Below are 24,609 nucleotides of genomic sequence, written 5' to 3'. Positions count from 1 at the left end.
TTTAAATTTATGTTCTTGAAATATTTACAAGCCTCAACAATATTATTAATAGAGCTAGTGAGTGTGTCAAATAATAATTATGGCCTAATATCTCTTCAAAGAATGTGGACTGGACTTTAAATGTGATGGTTTCTGGAAGAATAAGTTAATCATGCACATTACTTATGTACGTGCATTCATGTGTGTGTTTTAGTGTATTTAATAACTATTGGGAAGGGTCATAGAACACAGAATATAGAACAGTAATGCAGAGGAAGAGCCCTTCAGCCCACAATGTTCAAGCTGACTATGATAGCTATTTAAACTAATCCTATTTGTCTGCACATGGTCTACATCCTCCGATTCCCTCCCCATTCATGAGTCTGTGCAAATGCATCTTATATGTTTAAATGCCTCTCAGTACCATGTTGCTATTGTATCTGCTTCACCACCCTCCCCGGCAGCATATTGCAAGCATCTAAACCTGCCTAGAAAATTTCCTTCAAACTTTCTTCCTTTAACCCTAAATTTATTTATTTATTGAGAGTCGGCCCTTCTGGCCCTTTGAGCCACGCTGCCCAGTAATCCCTCAATTTAATCCTAGCCTAACCTTGGGACAACTTACAATGACCAATTAACCTACCAGCCGGTGTTTCCTTGGACTGGGGAGATCGAAGCACCCGGAGGAAACCCATGTGGTCCCACAGAGTGCGTACAAATTCCTTGCAGGCAGTGGTGGGAATTGAACCCAGATCACCGGTATTGTAAAGCGTTGTGCTATCCATTACACTACCATGCTGCCCTCTTGTATCATCAGCCTATATATCCCTGGTTTGTACCCATTACCCTTCTTAAACAAAGCAACAATGTTGGCTCAAGAGATTCCACACATGTTGAAAATCTTGAGCATCACAGACAAAATGCTGGGGGATCTCAGCAGGCCAGGCTGCATCTATGAAGGGAAAGAAAAAGTCAGCATTTCAAGATCAGACCATTTATCAGGACTGGAAGGAAGAGAGAGCAGAAGCCAGAATAAAAATGTGGGAGGATAGGGAGGTGCACAAGCTGCCAAGTGACAGGTGAGTCCAGGTGAGAGTGAGAAGGTAGCTAGGTGAGGAAGGGGGTAAAAGGAAATGATGTGAGAAGCTGGAAGGAAATAGGTGGAAAAGACAAAATACTAAAAAGAAGGTTTCACCAAGTTAAATATTTGTGCCCATAAATCCCATGCCTGCTCTAATTTGTATGGTATATTGATTCAAAATGCCATCCACTTGTCATCATTATGCCTATAAAGTCTAAGCCAATCTAATTAAGCTAGTCAGCTTTATATGCAATGATACTAAGTTTGTGAACAGAGGAAGAAGAAGAGATTAATTTCCAGTAACTTCTCTCCCTCACCACCATCCAATCTCTTTATCTATTCATCATTTTGGTAACCCTTTCACCCCTTGTCTTTTCTTCACCTGTCTATCACCTCTCTCTGGTCCACTCCTCCTTCCCTTTCTTCTATGGTCCACTATTATATCCTATTAGAATCCTTCTTCATCATCCTTTACCTCTTCCATCAATCCCCTTTCAGCCTCTTACTTCATTCCTCCTCCCCCACCCACCTACCTTCCCCCCTCAGCTGGTCTCACCTATCACCTGCTAGCTTGAGCTCCTACCTCTCCCAAACCTCATCCCCAGCCCAGCTTCTTACCCCTTCCTTTCCATTCCTGATGAAGATTCTTTGCATGAAATGTCAACTGTTTCTTCCCCTCAAAGATGCTGCTTGACTTATTCAGTTCCTCCAACATTTTCAGTGTTTTGTTCAAGATTTTCAGCACCTGCAGAATCTTTTGTGTTTATGATTAACTTGACATATTGTCTTTTGTTGTGCTACTTGCGTCCATAGTTTGACCATCCAAAATAACAGCTATATATACTTCCTGACAATTAAGTGGTTTGATAAGCAGTTGAATCCTTCATGTGGGCACATGGCCAAGTGGTTAAGGCATTGGACTAGCGACCTGAAGGTTGTGAGTTCGAGCCCCAGCCGAGGGAACTTGTTGTGTCCTTGAGCAAGGCACTTAATCACACATTGCTCTGCAACGACACTGGTGCCAAGCTGTATGGGTGCTAATGCCCTTACCTTGGACAACATTGATGTCGTGGAGAGGGGAGACTTGCAGCATGGGCAACTGCTGGTCTTCCATACAACCTTGCCTAGGCCTGCGCCCTGGAGAGTGAAGACTTTCTGGACGCAGATCCATGCTCTCGCAAGACTAACGGATGCCTTCACCTTTTTTGAATTCTTCCCAGTTACAATAGGACAATAAACTGGCCTTCAGAATATCTGTCATATTTACTGCTATATGCATTTAACACAAAGAGAACGTTCAGAAGAGTAGTTTCTCCCATTGCCGTATTTATTATTCATTTATTAAATTAATTTATTTTTATTTTCTCAAGAGAATCATTTGCCAGTCAAATATTTATGCAGTAAAAGTTAAGAAAATAAATAGGATAATTTCCTCTCATTTATAATTATTAACTGTTTCCGAATGTTATCTCCTTCGGTTAAGCTGGAAATGTCAATAGGTAACAAGTCAATTAAAAATATGCCATCATTAGAAATGGTAAATGGAATGGGTAGGAAAAACCTATCAAATTCTCCACTGAATGTTTCAAATAATTCTGTAATTGGTGATGAGGTTTTATTTTGCAATAATAATTTAATCACATATCCAAGAACTGAAATATTTGGATCAGTTTTGACTTTAGTTTATTTTACAGTGCAGCCCATGCAACAGAAAATTCATCAGTTCATTTAGTAGAGATAAAACAGCAAACCAGACAATGCAAATCATCTTAGAGCTTTCATCAAAATAAACTTCTTGTGTCTTCCCTGTTCAGAAATACAATGGGTTTTTTTAAGCATTTTATAATCATCTGGAGCACTATATTTAATAACCATTCTAATAACATTTATGTTAATCCATCAGAAATTTGGGCTAACATAAAAGATGTAAGTGAGTGAAACATCAGGTGGAAGATTCATGGGAACATAGAGCTGGTCTCTTTAATCAAACCAGGCAAAAATAGTTCTTGATCATACTTAGGGACTTATCAGATCAAACCATTTCAAAGTACCTCATGCAGTTAATTACTTCTGATGTGCAAAAACTGCTATTATGTTGATGAACACAGCAGCCATTCTGAACCATGATTCTTGCTCAAACCATTACAAGATGAATGTCTAATTAGATATTTTTTTGGTGGGGTTGCTTGCAGGAAGTCTTACTGGTTAAAAGACTTGCAGCTTTTAGGTAATGGCTTAGAACTTAAAACACCAGCTGTACCATCAAAACAGAAAAATGTGACCTCTGTTTAGCCTTCTGTCCATTGTACATCACCTCAAATAATGCATCATTCCCTTGGTACTGCCTTACTGTGTCAGGGAGATTATCCGATCAAACTCCGAGATGGAACTTGAAGGTAAAACTTTTCCTTCTTATCTGAGAATGTTACAAAGACCCAGGTTTATATCTTGAGAAGCTTGCCTGTTCACAATATATTTGTCTTTTACCTTTATTTTTCTGTTTTGAAGCATTGATAATAGGAATCCAGTTTTGATCTTTGTTGTACTTAGATAGCCGTATACAAATAAAATAAAGGTTAGTTTTCTTATTCCAGTGGGAAATGGCTTTGAACCAGTGGATTTGGAGAAAGTACTGATTTACAATAAACTATTTTAGTCCAGTAATTAGAGACTCGTGGGAACAGTATGTTTTCAATTCAAATTTAAATGCATGTTTTCTGAATGTAAAAGAAAACACACTTGAACTTTTCTCCTTCCAGTAAACAAATCCTCACCCCCCCCCACCCGCCTTCCTCCTCTATTCCCCACCCTAACCTTTTACCTCTTCTCACCTGTCTATAATTTTTCCCTGGATCCCCTCATCTTTCCTTTTCTCCTATTGTCCACTCTCCTCTCCTATCATATTCCTTTTTCTCCAGCCCTTGACATTTCTCACCCAGCTAGCTTCACCCTATCACCTTCCAGCTAGCCTCATTCCCCTCCCCCCACATATTTATTCTGTCGCCTTCCCTCTTTCTTCTCCATCCTGAAGAAGAGTCTCACCCTGAAACATAGACATAGATCCATAGATTCTGCCTGACCTGCTGAGTTCCTCCAGCATTTTCTGTGTTGCTTTGTAGTTTCGGCATCTGCAGACTTTCTCATCTTTGTAACTTTTGCCCTTCACTGAAACCAACCGTTGCAAAAGATTGAAAGATGGCAGCGCTTCAAAGCAATTGACAATTCCTTCTACATCTCCACTCACCAGAACTTCATGACAACACTTGGAAGTAATCTGACTCCATTTTCAAGACGACATCAATATAATGAGCTAAATCTCAAAAGATGACAAGCCAGAGTAGAGGAGAGAGATAGAGAGCCTAGTGCCATGGTATCATGACAATAACCTTTTCCTCATTGTCAGCAAAACAAAAGAACTGATCATTGATGTCAGGAAGGGAATGCTGAACATGCTCATATTTACATCAGCGGTGCTGAGATCAAGAGGATTGAGAGCTTCGAATTCCCAGTAGTGAACATTGCCAGTGGCTTCTCCTGATCCGAACACATGGATGCCATGGTCAGCAAAGCACATCAGCATCTTTTAATTCCTCAGGAGGCTGAAGAAATTTGACATGCCCACATTGACTCTCACCAATTTTCACAGAAAGCAGCCTACTTGGATGTACCATGGTTTATTATGGCAAAAAAACCATAGAGAGTGTGGACATAATTCAAGATATCATGAAAAACAGCTGCCCCACCATGGACTCTGACTGCAAATCTCACTGCATCAATAAAAAACAAGCATAATCAAGGTCATTCTCTCTTCTCACCACTCCCATTGGCAGAAGAAACAAAAACATGAAGGCACATATTACAAAGCTTAAGGGCAGCTTCTATCTTTTGTTGTAAGACTAGTCAGGATCGTTCAATGTCATCTCCAGTACACAAGTGTAAAGAACAAAGTAATTATTACTCCGGATCTGAAGCAGCACAACAAGTGTAATAATAAAAAACACAATAAATATAAATACACGTGATAGTTCATATACTTAGTTTGATGGTGTGTCCATAAATTGATGCTAGACATAGGAGTGTCTGTATATAAGATGACTCTGACAGGAAATTATGGTGTTTGGGGGTGTGGAGAGCTGGGTTAGTGGGTGGAGGTGTTGATCAGCCTTACTGAAAGTAACTGATTTGAGTTTATGTTGTCTTGGCGTGGATGCTAAATAGCCTCCTTTCTGACGGGAGTGGGCCAAACAGTCCATGAGCAGGGTGAGTAGAATCCTTCATGATATTCCTGGCCCTTTTCCAGCACCTTTCTGTATACATGTGCTTGATGGCTGGTAGGCTGGTGCTGGTGATGCTCTGGGCAGTTTTGACCACCCATTGTAGGGTCTTCTTGTCTGTGCAGTGCAGTTTCCATACCATGCAGTGATGCCGCATGTTAGGATGCTCTCTACTGCACATCTGTAGAATGACATGAGTACAGATATTTATAATCCAGCTCTCTTCAGCCCCCTACGACGGTAGAGGTGCTAGTGAGCATTCCTGATCGTGTACGATGTGTTCTGGGATCATGAGAAGATGTGTGAGATGTGTACTCCCAGGAGTTTGAAACTGCTCGCAGGTCTCACAAACAAGAGAAAATCTGTAGATGCTGGAATTCAAAGCAACTAACACAAAACAGCAGGAACACAACAGGCCAGACAGCATAGTCGATGCTTTGGACCGAGGATCTACATCAGGATGAAGGCCTCGGCCCGAAACATCGGCAGTTTGCTCTTTTTCATGGATGCTGCCTGGCCTGCCAATTCCTCAAGCATTTTGTGTGTATTACGCAGTTTTCACTGTTGTAAAGCTGACATAAAGAAAGGTGGGGGCAGACTAAACTGTCCCTAGTGTGATAACATGGACTCCTCATCTCATAATCTACCTCATCATGACCTTTTCGTGTTACTCTCTGTTCACATTGCACTCGCTGTTACTGTAACACTTCATTCTGTATTCTGTTATTGTTTTCCCTTGTACTACCTGAATGTACTGATGTGACAAAATGATCTGTGTGGACAACATACAAAACAAAGCTTTCTCACTGCGCCTCAGTACGTGTGATGATAGTAAACCAATTTACCATTTGCCCTCCATTTAGAAGGCATCCTGCAGAACTGATCTCTCCACACCCAAAGAGGCCTAAAAATGTTAGCACAAGCAATTTTGGTGGAGTTTCAAGCCAAGGGCTCCTCCACACAGAGCTTTTGTACCTCCTGGTGCTGCATGGGAATGCAATAAGTTGTACCCTCCCCCCAAGTTGAGATGTTATGAGAACATAAGACTGACAGGGAGTGCACATTCCAGTGTCCTAGTTACTCATGGATCATATTGACTGAGATCCTTAACAAGGGGCTGCTGAAGGCAAAAAAAAAACAAGAGCAGTAATGCACTTAATTAACTGCTTGCAATCATTTCTTAAGCTATTATTAACCTTCTAATATTCAACCTTAAGAATTAAAAGAATTAATTGCAATAATAAAATATTAAGAAAGATTGAAAGATGATACTTTGGAAAGACACCTACAGTAGTTATATGAGTGCGGCTACATGAAAGTAGAAATGAACAACAAGTGCATCTTTGACAAGGAAAGCACCATTTAAAGTATGCAAAGGCATATATTGGTCTTTGTCGTCAAGTGTTCATTGTCCAAATTCCACAAACATTATTACATGCCAATTTGATTTAATTTCTATGCCATGTTCCAAAGCTTCCAATTGTGCAATAGTTACAGCTGAACAATGCAGAACATTTTCCCAAAGTATCTGGCACTGTTTATCAAGGAGACTTCTCTGGCTAACCTTTGTACTCTTCTGTTAATTAAATGACTTTGGTTTGTAAGTGAGGGGTGGGGGATGGAGGGGGGGGACAGTACTGTTCTTGTTTTCTGTCTGCCTGTACAATTAGTCATCCAATTTCATTGGAACAATGAAGACAGACTGCTTTGAGACCCCATATTTAACATGGCAAACAAGCAGATTTTCTTTCTTTTGATGATATACTTCCAAAGGAAATTAATTTTCAATCCTTCCCTTGTCAGATAACAAAAAAATGTAGGTAACATTGTTCTGAGAATCAAGCCTTCATTTTAATACAGAGCTGTTTGGAATTTCTAACACTTTTTGGTGAAATGATGCCATTCCTAAAAAAATAGTTTGAAGTTATCTCTCTTTAAAGTAGAATTAATCTTTGATAGTCCTGTTTTGTGGATTCAATCTCATGCAATAATTGACATACCTTCAGGTCATTCTAATATGAATTAAAAGTTAGTGTTTGTAAAAGATCAACAACTATCTTTAAGGGATAGCTGTTATAATATAAGCCGAGGAACAGACATTAATTTTTGACTAGTCATGCCTTCATTTCATGATTGAAACTTCAAGTTTAGACAGGACTATTAATCTACAAAAAAAAACACCCCATTGCATTTACATTGTTGTAACGTACATAAAGCGATTATATCAAAACAGTTCAATGACTCAAAATTCATGACAAATTTCACTTTGGGACCTTTCAAAGTAAGAAAGTAATGGGAAATACTTAATTTAATTATAAGAACAACATTGAGAAAATAGTATGACAATACTAAAAACCAACTATTGTCTTCATGTAATCAACAAAAAAGGAACAACTTTCTTTAAACCAATATTCAAAGTTCTCATTTGTCTCAAATTTTGACTACTTTTTTCAACTGTGCAACTTTTTCAGATCTTTAAGGAAATAAGACTACTTCTCAATCTCATAAGAATTTATATGGTGTAGTATGATTGGTTATTTGTTGAAATATAAAGATGAATTTTGACATAACTACCTTTAATAAAAAGGAAACATATTCTTTCCAACCTGTATTTGTTTTCCTTCTATATACTGTATCTTAGTATATAGAAAGTGGGTGGTCTGCTTGAGTGTTATATTTAGCTATTTGATTGAACAAACTTGAGAACCTTTCAGCTGATCCAAATCCAATTTTGAGCAGCCGCCAAGATTACTGTCAGCTGGGGCTCAGTTAGTAGCACTTCTGCTTTTGAGCCAAAAGGTTCTGAGTTCAAGCCACACTCAAGAGAATTGAAAACAAAAAAAAAAAATCCTAGAAATATATAGCTTGAGGGAGTGCTGCACCATCAGAGGTGTCGGCTTGGATCTTCTGATTAAAAGCCAGTGGTTCTGCTCAGAACCAGCTGCTTTTACCCAAGCAACTGTGTGGAGGTCCTAAACTGACTCAGCTAATCAACAATACAGGGACAAACAGTTCACCATCTTCCAAACTTAGACTGGAGGATCTGTTTCCTGAATCTGTGCCAGGTTATCCTTGTACAATATAATGGGTCTGTTCACTTTAATGTGAAGAGGCAGGTGAGGAGAGAATGAGGTCATTTTCTCTTGGATTACCTGAACTCAATTTAATTTATTTTAACTTTTGTTTCAATATTTTAACTTTTGAATTGTTTTAATGGAAAAAATCACAATAGTGCTTTGAAATTGTTATTATTTTTTGAATATTTTTGAGCATTTGTGTATATCACAGTCATTCAATAGCAATGAGAGGTCTGATGACTGGTAGCCATGGTGGACTTAAAAAGCTGTCACCACTATATTGGGACAGGTCCTACCAGTTACCATTAGAACAGCTATGTGCACAGGTACTTCAATCAATGCTAAGAATGTATTCCCAAGAACAAAAGTGTTAATGGATTTATAGAACACAGAATGGGACAGCACAGGACTATATTCATGATATCCATGCCAAATAAGATTCTGAATTAAACCAAATCTCTTCTGCTTGTACATGATCCTTATCTCTCCATTCATGTGTCTAACATCCTCTTAAACATCAGTACTGTATCTTCTTCCACCTCTTCCCCGGCAGCTAATTCCAGTCATCCATCAATCTCTCTCTAAAAAAAACTTGCCCCCATACATCTTTTTTTAAACTGTTCCCCTCTCACACTAAATGCATGTCCTCGCTAGTATTTGACACTTTTATCTAGGGGAAAAGATTCTGGCTGTCTAGTCTATCAACCCCTCTCAATTTTATGAACTTCCCTCAGGTTTCCACTCTTCAAATACAAAGTTCAAGGAAAATTTATTCTCAAACTATATATATGCCACCATATACAACCCTGAGATTCATTTTCTTGTGGGAATACTCAAAAAATCAAATAGCCATAATAGAATAGAATCAATGAAAGACTGCACACAACAGGATTGACAAGCAACCAATCTAAAAAGGACAGCAGAATTTGCAAATATAAAAGAAAAAATTAAATAATATATATATATATCATGAGATGAAGAATCCTTCAAAATGAGTCCATAAGTTATGAGAACAGTTCAGTGATGAGGCAACTGAAGCTGTGTTAAGTTATCCACTTTGGTTCAAGAGCCTGATGGTTGAGGTCCTGAACCTGGTGTGTGAGCCCTGAGGCTCCTGTACCTTCTTCCCGATGGCAGCAGAGTGAAGAGAGCATGACCTTTGGTGGAGGGGGTCCTTGATGATGGATGCTGCTTTCCTAAGACAACACTTCATTTAAATGTGTTCAATAGTGGGGAGGGCTTTACCCATGATGGACTGGGTTGTATCAATTACTTTTTGTAGGAATTTCCATTCAAGGGTATTGATGTTCCATATCAGGCTGTCTGCAGTCAGTCAATATACTCTCCACCGCATAACCATAGAGTTTATCAAAGTTTTAGATATCATGCTGAATCTTTGCAAACCTGTAAGGAAGTAGAAGCACGGCCCTGCTTTCTTCATAATTGCACTTTCGTGCCTTGCCCAGGACAGGTCCTCTAAAGTTATAACTCCAAGGAATTTAAAGTTGCTGACTCTCTCCACCTCTGGCTCATGGACCTCTAGTTTCCTCCTCCTGAAGTCAATAATCAGCTCCTTGGTCTTGCTGATATTGAGTGCGAGGTTGTTGTTATAGCACTACTCAGGCAGATTTCCAATCTCCCTCCTATATACTGATTCGTCACTACCTTTGATTAGACTAATGTCAGTGGTGTCATCAGAAACTTGAAGATGGCATTGGAACTGTGCTTAGCCTCACAGTCATAAGCATCAATGGAAGAGCAGAGCAGAGGCTTAAGTACAAAGTCTTGTAGTGCACCTGTGCTGATGGAGCCCAACAAGATATTAAAAAATAACCAGTGAATAACTGAGAATATTGAAACTTCCAGACTACAAGTTCTATAACCAGACAATGCTTTGGGGCTAACACTGAGCACGCAACCCCAATACTCAACTGGTCCTGGACGAATAGCTGATCTTGCACTGGTTGCACTTGGACCAGCTCCAAACAAGAACAGCCTTGGATGAAGTCTAATGGTAGACAAGCTAAGGCCCCGTCCTGAATAAGTAGTTAGAGCAGATATTCTTCCTTCAGTACGCATTTCTGAAAAAAAAACTGATTGGTTGGTTTCTACCACATTGAGGGTTGTGGGAGATCGCCTTGTGGAAACGGGCAGTAGGCTTCCTTCATCACAGATAAAACAACACTTCAAAACTACTGGTCATACCCAGGTTACCAACACCCCTACATACGAATGAGTTCCTATAATGTTATTAAAAGAAAGGTCTGATTTTACTGCATGGCTTCATATAGTGATTTCCTCTCTCTAAGTAGTTGTTTTCTCGCGTCAGTCTTATGTGCTTTCGGCGCCCTTCCTTACAATACCGTGGAGATCTAGAAACCACATCCAGTGATTTATGTATTTTCCGACTTAAGGGGGGATAAAACTATTTATGGACGTCAATGAAAATGGAACTCGTTCGCAGCCCAGGGATAACCCGTATTTCACTGATGGTGAACATCTTGGGTTGTTCGAAACGGCGCCATATGAATGCAACTGTTTCCTGTTTAATACCTCACATCCATAACACTGACATCTTTGGATTATCCTTGTTTCTGCCCTTCAGCACCCAAGAGTTTCGTTTAGTTCGAAAGTGACACTTTATACGCAGCGGAGAGATGATCTACATAATAAAAGTGGCGTATTAAAATCCCCTGGCGTTGCTGCCATTCCTTGCAGCCGCGTTTGATAGAAATACCCTCCACTCTGCAAAACTGCACCGATTCAATGGTCTTATGCGAGTTGCCTCGTGTACTAAATTTGTATGTTTTCCTCTCATTAGATCTCAGTTTTGTAGCTCTCTTCGTGGTACCATCGTGCAGCATATTAGCCTTTCTGTGCACACTTTCAACTGAAGCGCTGAGCAAACCAGTAGTGGTCAGGCCTAATAACATTATCTCCCCTCATCCATTCACGCATCTCTCTGGAAATTATTTTCGAAACTGGAGTCCTATATTAAAACAAAACAAAATAAGGAAAAGATTGAACCTCCCCAAAAGAAAATAAAATGTTTTGTGCCATGAAAATTATTTGTCTTCTCCTCCACAGAACTAGGTCATCCGGTCATAATTGCAAATCTTGAAATAAATCACTGCAAGCCGGCAATGAATCCCGCTTTAATAATGAAACAATGCTTATTGGCATGCGATGTCAGTTTGGCTTAATTCAGTCTAGATTCAGAATAACCAATCCGCAATCTGCAATGCACGGACGACACCAGATAAATCATTCTGCTAAATGATAGCCTTGAAGGATCATGTGAACCTCTTTAAACTTCTGCCGTGGATTTCCCAGCGATAGATTTCACATTCTATTTAACAGGGAGAAATTGAAATCTCCGATGGGATAGCATTAAGCTCTACGAAAGTCCATCTAAGCGGCTGTTGGGGGCACTGGGGAATAACGACTGGAGACCTTTTATTTATCATGTTTTATTTTTTTTTTGCTATTCCCTCTGCACTTTCCAAAAGACTGCTTAAGCATTTTCCTTCGATTCACATTCGTTCTGATATATTAAACGATTTGATGTCAGTCTTTACCTTCGAAATTGCTGAGTATTAAAATAAGGCAACCCAGGTCGTCTATCATGTCATTAAACAACCATGTTCTTTTACCCATTACGATTATTAATGTTTTAAAATATTAGCTTGCCTTTCTTCCCCCTCTGTAAGGTCGTCATTGCACTTTGAAAGATTCATATAACTTTCTCCCAGCTTCCAGAAGCTCCCTTAATTTCCTGGCCTCCTTTAGTAAATGCAGCAGCGCTTTGGAAGTGTGTGAAGTGGGAAGAGATGCCATCTCCCGCTTACTCCCAATTCGTGTCATTTTTATAATTGTTATGTCGATGGAACTTCATTAACAAGTAATTACTAATGGGAAATATTATAGCAATTCTAATGTGCACAAAATTACTTTTTTTAACCTAATCGTTCATGTACTCAAACGGCAGTTCCTTTACCAGACTTGCGCATTTAATTGCAGTGGATGATCTGTGATAATGTTAAAAAAGCAATTGTGTCTGCGGGGTCTGCTTTGCCATCTTACCGGGCACCATTGGCCTTTGTTCATCTGCTGTCTGCATCCACCCCCGGCCCGCTATATCCACTTCAATCAAGTATAAAACCCTCGCCCCTCTACTATTGGAGTTCAGTTATATCCTCCTTACAACTCAGTTTGTTATGCCTGTACTGACCCCACTGTCACGGTAAAAGCTCAGTGTGTGGCTCCGTTCTCCGGAATGAGTCAGACATATAGCACGATACCAAGTTCCTCGGCCCAACCCACTCATTCTGACGACGATGCCCATCTAAGCAGGTCCCATTTTCCCGCGTTTGGCTCGTATTCCTGAAAGCCTTTCCTACCCATGTATGTAGCTGTCCCAATACTTTATTTTGAAATGCTGTTAACGAGCACTTCCTCTGGCAGGCCATTCCATACAAACACCATCCTCCGTGTGAAGAAGTTACCCCTTAGGTCGTTTTAAAACACGATACCATTGTAACTGGCTGTCTGCTATCAATAAACCCCAAAACAAATCAACATCTGCAGAAGCTGAAAATCTGAAATAGAGCAAAAAATGGAAACACAGGAAGTGTGTGCCATGGACCATTTTGTTTCTTTTGCGCTAATATTTTATTTTGCACAAACCTTTCGTTCTGTCTTCACTGCCTTGTATCATTTATCTTTAATTTATATTGGGGGTTATCTGAATCCAACGTGGTGCTGCTGCAACAAGCCAGGCGTTTCACTGTGTCTGCACCTCACCGTATTTGTGCACTTGACAATAAAGTCAGGCAGCATCCGTGAAAAGAGAAACGGAGTTAATGTTCCAGGTCGAAGATCAACTTGAAACATTAATATTGTCTCTACTTCCACACATACTGCCTGACCAGCTGTGTCTTTCCAGAATTTGTTTGTATTATTAAGAAAACTTGGCTGGTTTGTCAGATTCGCTTTATGAAAAGCAATTCAGGAGCAACGCTTGCTTGCACCATTCGAAATTGGTCTATTATTGGCACATGCACCAAGATACAGTGAAAATTTGTCTTGTATACTGTTTATATCGGTCAAGTCATTATACTACGTATTAAATTAGAATAAGGTAAACAGTAACAATGCAAATTAAAGTGTAAAAACTACCGAATAAGAGCAGTGCACGTGAACAGTAAAGTGCAAGACCATAACGGAATAGATTATGAGGCCAAGAATCTATCTTATTGTACATCTTATCGTATTTTTCCTTCGAAGGAGCGACATTCTGCAGTCTCACGGCAATAAAGCAGCATGTGAGTAAACTCCTCAGCCACTTCGCTAATGAAAACATATTTTTCCCAGGATTGACTTTGTTTGCGATGCCCGCGTCCGTGAGAATGATTCAAATCTGACGATAGACTCATAACTATTAACAGGGATCTTTGTAGCTCCATGCACTCACTCGCCTTGTGTGGGATATCACTGGAGTTTTAGCCTTTTTTTTGTTGTGTGTGGGCTAACTAGAAATGACCTTATGTTGATAGAGTAGTGGGGGGGGGGGACAACAGTCTGCGGAGCAGCAAATCTCCTTAGTCGCAATTTTGAAACGCAAAATAAGGATCTGTAGTCTTTTGACCAGCTGTGAGTTGTGAGATTATTCAATCTTGGCAGCAAGTGAGTAAATTTCTGATGGTTACCATGGCATCCACCCCACCCACCTCGCTTTTATTCGCGTGGAGGTGTTTCCAGGTCCGCCGCAGTCCGTAGATTCCGGGAGAACTCTTCCGTCAGCTCTGTGGCCTGACTGATCGCTAATCACTCCTCGTTCTTGCACATCTCAAGGGTTAATACGAAGGGAGGGACTCCAACACAGTAGCTGTCCATATTTCTAGCCCAATGCGTAGGCCGGGTTTCAGCCTCCCTGAGTTTTACATGAGAAAGGAGCTGTTTTTGAGATCCCGCTGAAAATGTTGAATGTATCCCACCCCCAAATCCTTCTCCGGCAAGACAATCAAGACAAAAGCTGAAATATATTAACCGCAGCAATTCATCATCACGCTGATGAGGAGCAGTGACCAGAGAGCCAGATTGTGTGTGTGTGTGTGTGTGTGTGTGTGTGTACTACCTGCCGAATGCTGGTACTTACAACAGTGACATATCATTCATTCCTACCGCCTGGTTATGCTACTCAAAGTTTGGAAATGAGTGGCGAGATACTTTCTTAAATTCCAGCCCTGTCATTTCCAATTTTATGCTTTTTGGTTATGCTTGTATCTAGATTCAGCAACATCTATTCAGCATATCAATCCTAATTAGAGGATCCGCAGCCAGAAAGGATGGGAGATGGGCGATTTGCATAATTTAATCATAAATACTCAGTGATACATATTTCCAAATGCGTTTGTACAATTATCTTTCCACCCTTAGGGCAATCGTATTAATATGATTAGGCAATATTTCTGCAAAAAAAAACAGGCAAGTGTGCACTCTTTTTAACTGCAGCTTAGGGCGATATGAAAAATTAATTAATTTCTGAAGAAAATCAATTTCTGTACGTGACCATATTAAGCACACGCCTAACTAAGACCCGATTCCTGTCTCCTTCAAGCCTTCTCGGCGAGAGGATGTCAGCGAACTGATATTGGAATGAAAGAGAGCAGGGATGTGTTTATTTAGAAATGTTTTTAAGGGGGTGGATGACGATCAAACACTGGTCAGTAGTACAGATCTGTGAAAACGTTCCTCTGATCTCATCAGCCTTCACAAACCAGAAGAATGGGTTTTGGTCACCATAATTGATTTATTCACTAATTCACCATCCAACAGTAATGCATTCAAAAATACATGACAGTGATATTACAATGCAATTAGCAGTCATGGTTTCCCCTCTCTGTGAAAAATTATTTCACAAGGCATCAACTGAATCGTTAACGACAGTGCATTGGACAATTTGAGAAGGTCAGTGCACGATTTGAAGATACTGTTGATGCATTCGGATTATTCATAGTCGCGAATTGCAACCTAAATTGATAAAAGGAGATAGAGGTCGTGGTGAAGTGGTGCAGGAGGGGTAGGAGAGAAGTGGCGGCGAGGTGGGGGGTGTGGACAAGTAATAGACTATGTGTATGGGGGGAGGGACGTGAGGGGGAGCTGAAGTGGGGAGTCGCTTTAAATAGTACAGACCAAAGCCTTATGTTTCATTGAAGCACAGCGCTAATTAATAACACTTTTACTTGTGAGATAGTAGATAGTCTGAGGTATATATTCAGCCCTTCAATACTGTAAGAATTGACATTTCATCATCAAGGTTATTAACACACAAATAAAATATACGTCCCCTTTGCAAGATTACGAGGTTTTAAAACACACGTGGATGTGGCCCCAGTTCGTTCCCAATAGAAATGCAAACCGTGTTATCTAAGTGCAAATCAACTTGCGACTTTGTTTTTGTATATTTGACATCTGTGCCCACTGTGGTGCTTCTCTGTATGATTAATGCGCCAATGAAGCACAGTCAAAGATACGCCTCTGTTTTCGTTTCTTTGATTAGTCCAGTATTTGTCTGAGTTTCAAATCTACTAAAATGTTTCTAAAATTGGGATAGGTTCTGCGCTATTTTGCCTCGTCTGGCATTGAAGCCACTTAGTAAATGGTCTCGCATTTACGCGCATCTTTTTTTTCCAACTCCACTAATCATCTGCAGTTCCTTTTTGGAAGTGATTGTAAACCCAGATCCCACCTGGATGCGGTTGCTGAGTGGCTAGTAATGCTAGCATCCAATTCAGCCAAAATCTCTCAGATGAACCGCGCATCTGCTCCCTCCCCCTTGGTAAATAAGCAAACAAAAAAGTTGTCCCAACTTTTCTATCACTCGCTCTTTAACAGCCCCAAGGCGATGCTGATATTTAATGCTCTTTGCTCTGTGTCCTCTAATATGAGCGCTGGAATGCCTTAAAAGCTCCAAGATGTGTAATATACGTGCAGTGCAACAATACCAAATAACCACAATAGATTTATTGTTCTTCACTCTTTTTCTCAACATCCCATAGTTCGTACTCTTCCAACCCCCCCCCCCCGCCCCCAGCACTGCAGTTCCCCCCTGTGGTAATGATTGTATTTTCCAACAGAGCGCTACAGCAAGGTCTTCCCTGAAAATAATGAAAATAATTCACTCTCCCTCAACTTTACCTTCAGTTAGGATAAACAAAAAGATAATTTATAGTATTTGAAACTAGATGTCAGTGATTGGCCAGCTTAAATTGTTATATATATATGTATTCAAAGTATGTTTGATATATTTTGGTAGCTTGTACTGCTGTTTGTATCAGACTCCTAGAACTTTAAAAAAATATTTGATTTGTGATAGGGCTTAGAAACCATGACCTTTTTATGCCATATATGATATATTTGTGCCATATCTCGGCCACAAGTACATAACCTCTTAGGTGATACTGAGGAGTAAACCATTACTGAGCTAATAACTCTCTGAAAGACAAAAGGCTGCTTAATGGTATTACAAAGCAACAATACAATCTGACTGAAGATGCCTTTAATTCTGATTGCATGTAAGCCTGCACTTTCAGCTGTGATGTAATGGTTCCAAAAATAGTCCACAGCGACTGTGAAAGTGATTGATTTCAATCTAACACAACCACTACTAGGTGTTTTCAAAGACAATTGTAGGTTTGTGTGTTCCAGTATTAACTAAGTACTGTCCTGTTACTAAAATTCATTGTATCATCATGTTAAATAAAAGCTGGCATTACTACTCCTTTCAGTTCTTTCTAAACATAGAGTTTATTGCAATTGTCTTTATCAGAATTATCATACCCCTATTGCTCAACACAGATTCATATTCACATACAATTAACTCTGAATTGCTAGCATAAAAATGTAAGAATTTTAGATATTGTTGTGTGATATAATTTGAAGTCTGTTCCTTGGGGCTTCACATTCTTATTAGACTTTATTAAGTGGCATAAGATAAATGTTTGTTCTATAATTATGATATGCCATGATGGGGATTTTTAAGGAATTTTCACCCTCATTCAAGTTCAGGGGGAAAAAAGAATTCTGGGTTTTAGATTTATCTTGTTTATTCATTGAGGTCCAAGTAATCTTCCACTATCAAGTTTCCTCTCTGTTCTTCCTGTTAATAACTGTTCTCCTTACAATGGCTCTCAAAACCTGTTACATGAAACATAAGGATTATTTGGCAAAATGTGGTAATATTGATGGTTGTTCTAAAAGTCTTACAATTCTTTTTGATATAAATTTGTTGTGAATCCAGGAAGAGGAAAAAAATTTGCAAAACACAGTAAAAGTTAAGTTCATTTTTGGTTAATGTAATAAAAGAACTGCTTACTATTGAAAACAGTCCATCTGCTCCAATATTTGTTGGCAGCATAAGATTTTCATCAGTGGACTATCACGATCTTTATTAGCAGTGTTCTTCAGACTCAAGTTAAATAATTTATCTAGAAAGTTAAGCAACAGTTTATCTTTTTAGTGAAGAAATACTTTTCTCTCTACATCAAACTGCAATTCTGAATATCAGATAAGTTCCTAACATGTGGTATCAAGCCTTGGTACTGATGAGGGCCTGAGCCTGAAATGTTGACTGTTTATTCCCCTCCGTAGATTCTGTCTGACTTGCTGAGTACCTCCAGCATTTTGTGCATGTTGCTCAACTCTAACCAAAGACCTACTTGTCCCCCAGTGTCAGTCATGGTTTCTTTGAATATGAACATAGCTCCTTCCTATATACTTTATTCAAAGGAAAATATAATTTGCGTCATATTCAAATGACAATATAAAATATAGTGTACAAGTTCATTGATATCAAACTCATTCATATTTGTTTTTTTTTCCTAAGCCTTCAGTCACAGGTAGAGCCTGAACCTCTGATGATTATGTAGAGGACACAACTGTGCAAGAAAACATGTTAAAGTATTCTTAATGAGTCTCTGTTTTGGGTTCCTGTTGGTTCATTTTGGCATTAAACTACAGTCTGAGCTGTTACTATTTGTAAAGCATTGTCTGTCTTAAAATGCTTGTGCTTGTAACTTATAGTAGAAAGTTATGTGTAACCCATTGAAGTAAGACCAATATAAACACATTTGGATTATACAAAGTAAATCACTTATCTAACTGCAAGTATCAACTAACTGTAATGAAATACACATGGCAATTCATTAATAGATTCTGTTGGACCTCAAACCACACATTACCATGACAAACTTTAGATATTGGGGCATTTTGCCTGCCTGTGCTTTCTCAAAATTTGCACTCTACATTGTAATTGTTGTTTCTGAGCAGATTTAAATTTCGCTGGAGAATTTCTTCAAACCAGATGATCTCTTGAAGACCACGTTTGCAAAGAAAGATGAACATTTTTACTTAGGATGGTTAAGGAATTGAAATTTCTGTAACAAACTACTAAGTCAATTATCAGTTAATAAAGAGAATTCAGCATCTCCGTTTGTAAATTGGACACTCTCATGGAAACTTTCTTCAAGTGCATCATGTTCTAGAAGAAATTTTCATGTGTTGTTATATCTTGATAATTTCAAGATATACCAACACATGAAAATATACTCTCAGTCTCCCCAATAATACAAAGTACTGCAGACTCCCAATCATTGCATTTACCAATTTGAAACTGTGCAGAAGAGAAAACTAGGAATATATTTTTTTAATGCCAGGATTAAAGTTCAACAAAGGTATTCCTGGGATGTCCTACTTTTTAAATGACATAACTTAAGACCTGGTCATAGAAAGTCATCAATAAAAAAAATAGGAAAATGCAACATTGGAATTAAGACTTAAGGCAAAAATGTACGTACTAACAAATCACTCTGCTAATGAGAGAAAATTGGTACAGTGTGTGCACTGAACAGAATATAATTTCTGGGTCCTGCTTTTTATGACACCAGTGAAATATGATATTGTGCATTTTGTACAAGCTCACCTATTTTATTCAAAAATATAGAAATCTTCTGATTAGATATTGATCTATTGAAACAACATGTGCAGAATGCTGGACAAACTTTTTGTGTGTTGTTAAAGAACAGGATTCAGTCTTGTTTAGGAATCATTACACTTTTTGTGCTACAACACTGATGGTTAAAAAATGTAAGCACAAGGTTTGTATCCTAACAGTTAAAATGGGTTATATTGAAATATTATGCAAGTACTTCATATTAAGCATGAAATATTAATCTTATTTCAGTCCTCCTGTGCATCTTCATGAATCATATTGGTAGTTCTATACTCAGGGTTATTGGTGAGGATATAAAATCATAGTTGTTGATCATTAAATCTGCTTATAAACATTTACATCAATAAAATTATCAAGATTACTAATACTTTTAGACTTCCAATATATAAAGTGTTTCCTTGTATCATGCAGCCAATTTATATGACAACTCATATTACTGCACGACCTAAGCTTTCCCTCAGTATAAAGTCATTCAAGAAGCACTCATTTGATGTACAAAAATTTCACTAGTCATTTACTAATCTAGCAAATGTTTTGAAAATATTTTACACCTATAAATGGACCAGAAGAAATCATAACCAAGATTATACGCCCTGTCAATAGGAGATGAGGTTACGATTTTAAACATTATTGAGCAACTGCTGAATTGCTGAACATGAAGTTATTTTAATAATTCCATTGCCTAACCTATTTTCATCACCTGAAGGGTAAATTGATCTGTAATCCCTGTCAAACAATAAGGATTAAGTGACTGAGATGCCTATGCAAGATGTTGTAACTTTGGCTGATGGGTATAAGCTATCCATGGTCTAATTACATTTTAAAATTGAACAAAACATCTTTTTCCCCCAGTAGAAAAAAAAATTTGAATTCTAATTCACAGTCTTAAACTGGTAGAACCACATTGCAGTAGCCAGGAACACAAGAAATCCCCAGTAAGAGAGGTTAAGGATCACTCATTTAATCATGCTTTTATCAGAAACTATGACAACTTTTAACAGAAGTGCCATCTACGTAACATATATTAAAGCAACTCTTTCATGAGATAAGATCATTTTACTGAACATTAGACATCATTCTCCAGGAATAGATACTAACACATTTAATTCACTAATGGATTCTTTAGTGAAACATAACAGGAAAGGGGATAGTACATGATATCGAGAAGTATCAGTTTAACTCCGTACTCCTGCAATTTATAAATTTGGTTATCACATTTGGACTAAAAACAAAGAACATAGAGCTGATTCTATTACTTTAAACCAACAGAAACTTGATGAGGGCAAAGGAAGACATCAATGTGGGTGTTGTGAATGTTGTCCTTCCAACATGTGATACAGCCAGACTCTTTTAAATTGATATGGATCATTAAAGAGCACAGTACAACATACACATCAGAACTGGGTGATGTGCCATATATTCTAAAGCATAAAAAGATCAAAGTAAAGTGTAAAAGCACAATTGTTGGCAGCCATCTGGTACAGCCTGTTATTTGGAACACATCATATTAGTGAGAAGGCACTCAATGGGTTTCTATTATTTGAAACATTTATTTGTGAAACCCTATATTAAAAAGGCTAAAGCTTTGTGTGCCTTACATGTTATGTCTCCTTAACCTGATGTGGCTAATTATTACTCAAGGATTCAGCAAACTTTTTCAAAATGAGATGAAACTTTACTCTGACTGAACTAAAGTTAGAGCAAAATTAAAGACAGTTGTGAAGTATTTTCAAAGTAAAATGCACCCTGTCTCTAATTCTGAATTTCCATGAGATATATGCTCATTTGAACAGATGCTGGCAAGGGGAGTGAATAGAGGCAGTCTGCAAGCTGTGAGCTTTTTATAATTGTTCTAAGATAAGATGTGTGAGAGATGGGAGAAGGCTTAAGGTTCCCTTTTGATTTCTTTCTCTACTTGAAAGAACAGAACACTCCCAAAGTTTCAGAAGTAAACAGGTTGTAGGTGTCCACACTTGTGTGCAACAGCCAATTAATTTACTTGAATTGGAGCTTTATTTGTGAGCTTCCTTTTATTATTGTTTTAGCATCACTTCTAACTTCTGAGAGAGAAAGAAAGCGAACCATTTTAATTATTACTTAGGCCTGTGATAAGATTGGCAGGAGCTGTTGGGACTACTGAATCCTCTCTAACTGGTGACAAAAGGGTAAAGACCTGAAACATTAATCCCTAGATCTTTCCCCACCGATTCTGCTTGATTCCTTGAGTGTTTGCGCGCTCCTTTATCTTCTCCAGTCTGGAGAAACTAAACGCTTTTTGAGTTCTTTATTTCTGGGAGCTGGCTGTCCGGGATTAGTTCGGGAGATGGGCATATTACACAAGAGATAGGGAAGGTGTTAGAATGGCAAGTACCCGCTGTAAGCCCGCAGAGAAACGCCTGATTTGTGGGTGAAGTGTCCCATATCAGGAAAGTTCCTGGAAACTGTAGTGAAGTGGCGGAGTAGAGCTCAGAATCCCGAAGGAGATTCCCAAACACTCGCCACTTATCCACGGGACTGATATTAAGCAAATCTTCACATCACTCACCACTCCATTCCACCCCCCCCCCCCCCCTTCTGTGAGCGTGAAACTTTGCTCCCGCTTTTCAGGAACTTGAATGAAAATAAAGAATGAAACTTTCGCTTTCACTGTGTGTCAGGGCGGAGGGGAAATCTTGCGGTCGCCCGAGACTGCACGCTCTGTCCCGTCCCAACCGTACCCACTTCTGAGAGCAGCCAGCGACTTTCCTCCTGAGGCAGTCCAATCCCGGTCCCAGCGCCGCTGCTGGCCGGACCCTTACCTGGCATTGGTACAGTCGTTGTAGAGAATCTCGAAGTCTTTCCTGGAGATCAGTTTGCAGCGGTTCACCCCGGGTTGAATGGCTCCCAGCCCTCGGAGAATGCGCACTTGTTCCACGTTGCAGACCACCGGAGTTATATCCAGCCTCTTTAATTTGGTATAGACAGTGTGAAGCCCCCCGACCAGGTGTTTGAGAAACAGGTCGAAAGCCTGAGGCAAGCAGATGAGCTCGTGTCCGTTTACGGTGAAAGAGGCCACTTTGGCCCCCCGTAATTCGACCATTTTACACTCGTTGTTCTGCGGCGTGTTCTCTACCGGAGACGGCGTGGAGTAAACCGGCTTGGAGCTCCCGTCCGTTCGGTAGAGAGTCTGCGCTCCCCCGCTACTCCCTCCACCGCCAGCCGCCGAGGACGCTGGAATGGACGAGATGGCCGGTGAGGAAGAGGAGGAAGAAGATGATGAGGAGGAAGAGGACGAAGGGGTCGCGATCAGAGTCTGATTCACCGGGGCAGGCGGGATCAGAGCCATCGGCGCGGCCATGGTCGCTGGTACATATAGAATTTGGTAAAACACCCAACCGGCTCAATTCTCCTTGTTATAAGAACGAAGAATCATTGAACAAAAATGTTCAGGGTTGGCGCTGTATCTGATCAAAGTTGCCTCTCTACTCTGGAGTCGAGCACTGGCTTTGTTGAAGTTGTTATGTTTAAGATTCGTGTAGAGCAGGTCCGCTGGACAAACACACACATACACACATAACACACACACACACACACACACATACACACACACATACACACACACACATACACATCAAAAGGAGAAACGACTTGTCACACGGTATCCCGGGGGCGGAGCAATTAAGTTTCCAGCTAGGAATAAATCAAATGGCACCCTTTACACTCACATCAGAGAGAGAGAGAGAGAGAGAGAGAGAGAGAGAGAGAGAGAGAGACGCTGATTCGTACAGAATAGTTAGGATAGAGCGCTTCAAGAGGAACGGCACTAGTTTACAACAAATCGCTTCCCTAATATAATAGTTTCAATGAGATATAAATATATATGGAGGGAGCAACCCTAACCATTTGCAAACATCAGGCCAACCTAATTCAAATCGGGGCAACTAACCCCAGATAACTGCACCGAGTCCGTAGTCTCTCCAACACACCTCTCCGATAAACAAATAGACAACCTCCCCTCACGCCCATTGCACCCACCTACTCCCGAATAAATCAAACCGGATCATTGCACTAAGCACAATGTGTTCCCAATCTCAACGCCGAAGGTCTGAAGGAATCACTGGACCAACTTTGCGCTTACGATAGGTCGCTTACACCCTGCACTACCTGGACCATGAGTGGGGTTTGTATGTACGTGTGCGCGCATGAGTATCAGTTTACTTATGTATACGAGGGATCCAAACCACAATCGCTCCTAAACCAGGGGTGCAACAGCCGGCTGGACTCAGTCTATCAGTTCTGCTACTAATAATGGAGGAGTAAAGGATAAAACAGAAAACAGAACAGCAGTTATTCAAATGAATCGTACATTTGAAGAACCCGCGTTCACACCCAGCAGTCAAATACCTGCGCAACCACCGCTCCTTCTACCCCCTCCCAGCGAAGCCTATAATTCCATATGAAAACATGAAGAAATGCCAAAGTTATTAAAACACAGCAGGACAGAACGAACAGGTCAGCCTTTTCAGCGGTCGTCGGCTGAACGTTAGCCAAGGGATTCAGTAACAATTACAGTCTCTCTCTCTCTCTGTCTCTCTCTCTCACACACACACACACACACACACACACACACACACACACACACACACACACAAGCTAATGACTACGTAAAATCGATGACCAAATGCGTTGATGTACACAAGCTGGGGATCAGATAGTGTCAAATCAACAGAATTAAATGTACCAATTTAGTTCGAAAATAGAGCCTGTATAATTATCTATAGGACTCTTTAAGAGCCTGTAGAGCACACACAAAGAGAAGGTCCTTAAGCCATCGTTTGTGTTTAAAAAAAGTTGGGCGATTGGCAGGGAGAGGATATAACATTAATATATAACACGAGGGAAGTTTCTACAGCAATTATTAAGAATACCTTGAGAGCAGCATTGTTGGTGTGTGTGTGTGTGTTTGTCTGTCTGTGTCTATATGTCTGTGGCTCTGTGTGTGTGCAGGAAGGTCAATTTCTTTCCACATGCTTATCATTTTATTTCTCAACGTACAGCTGAGACTCAAAAGTCGCTGTTTCCAAACTGCGTTCGGAATAATGGGAGCTACTGCAAAACAATCAAATAGAATTCAATTTGCAGTTAAAATGAAATATATTTACCCCTCCCCCGTTTTAATTTAGAAACGGAGGCCACAAATTATGTTTC

General features: G+C 39.7%; 1 protein-coding gene across 6 annotated transcripts in view; it reads right to left on the bottom strand.

The window, feature by feature from the left end:
• Positions 1 to 23,233, bottom strand: part of LOC140198011 (dachshund homolog 1-like) — a 582,914-nt gene extending 559,681 nt beyond the window's left edge. For 2 of the 6 annotated variants that reach the window (XM_072258800.1, XM_072258799.1), the window contains exon 1: positions 22,221 to 23,233. In XM_072258800.1, the coding sequence (XP_072114901.1) occupies positions 22,221 to 22,759 (539 nt within the window). In that variant the 5' untranslated portion in view covers positions 22,760 to 23,233. The remainder of the gene's footprint in view (positions 1 to 22,220) is intronic. The other 4 variants (XM_072258801.1, XM_072258803.1, XM_072258802.1 and 1 more) reach the window with 4 other exon arrangements.
• Positions 23,234 to 24,609: the final 1,376 nt, after the last annotated feature.

This window comes from Mobula birostris, chromosome 5, assembly GCF_030028105.1.
Source record: "Mobula birostris isolate sMobBir1 chromosome 5, sMobBir1.hap1, whole genome shotgun sequence".
In the NCBI taxonomy this organism is placed as follows: Eukaryota; Metazoa; Chordata; class Chondrichthyes; order Myliobatiformes; family Myliobatidae; genus Mobula; species Mobula birostris.
The sequence above is the reverse complement of the archived record's forward strand: the minus strand, read 5'-3'. Positions and strand labels throughout refer to the sequence as shown.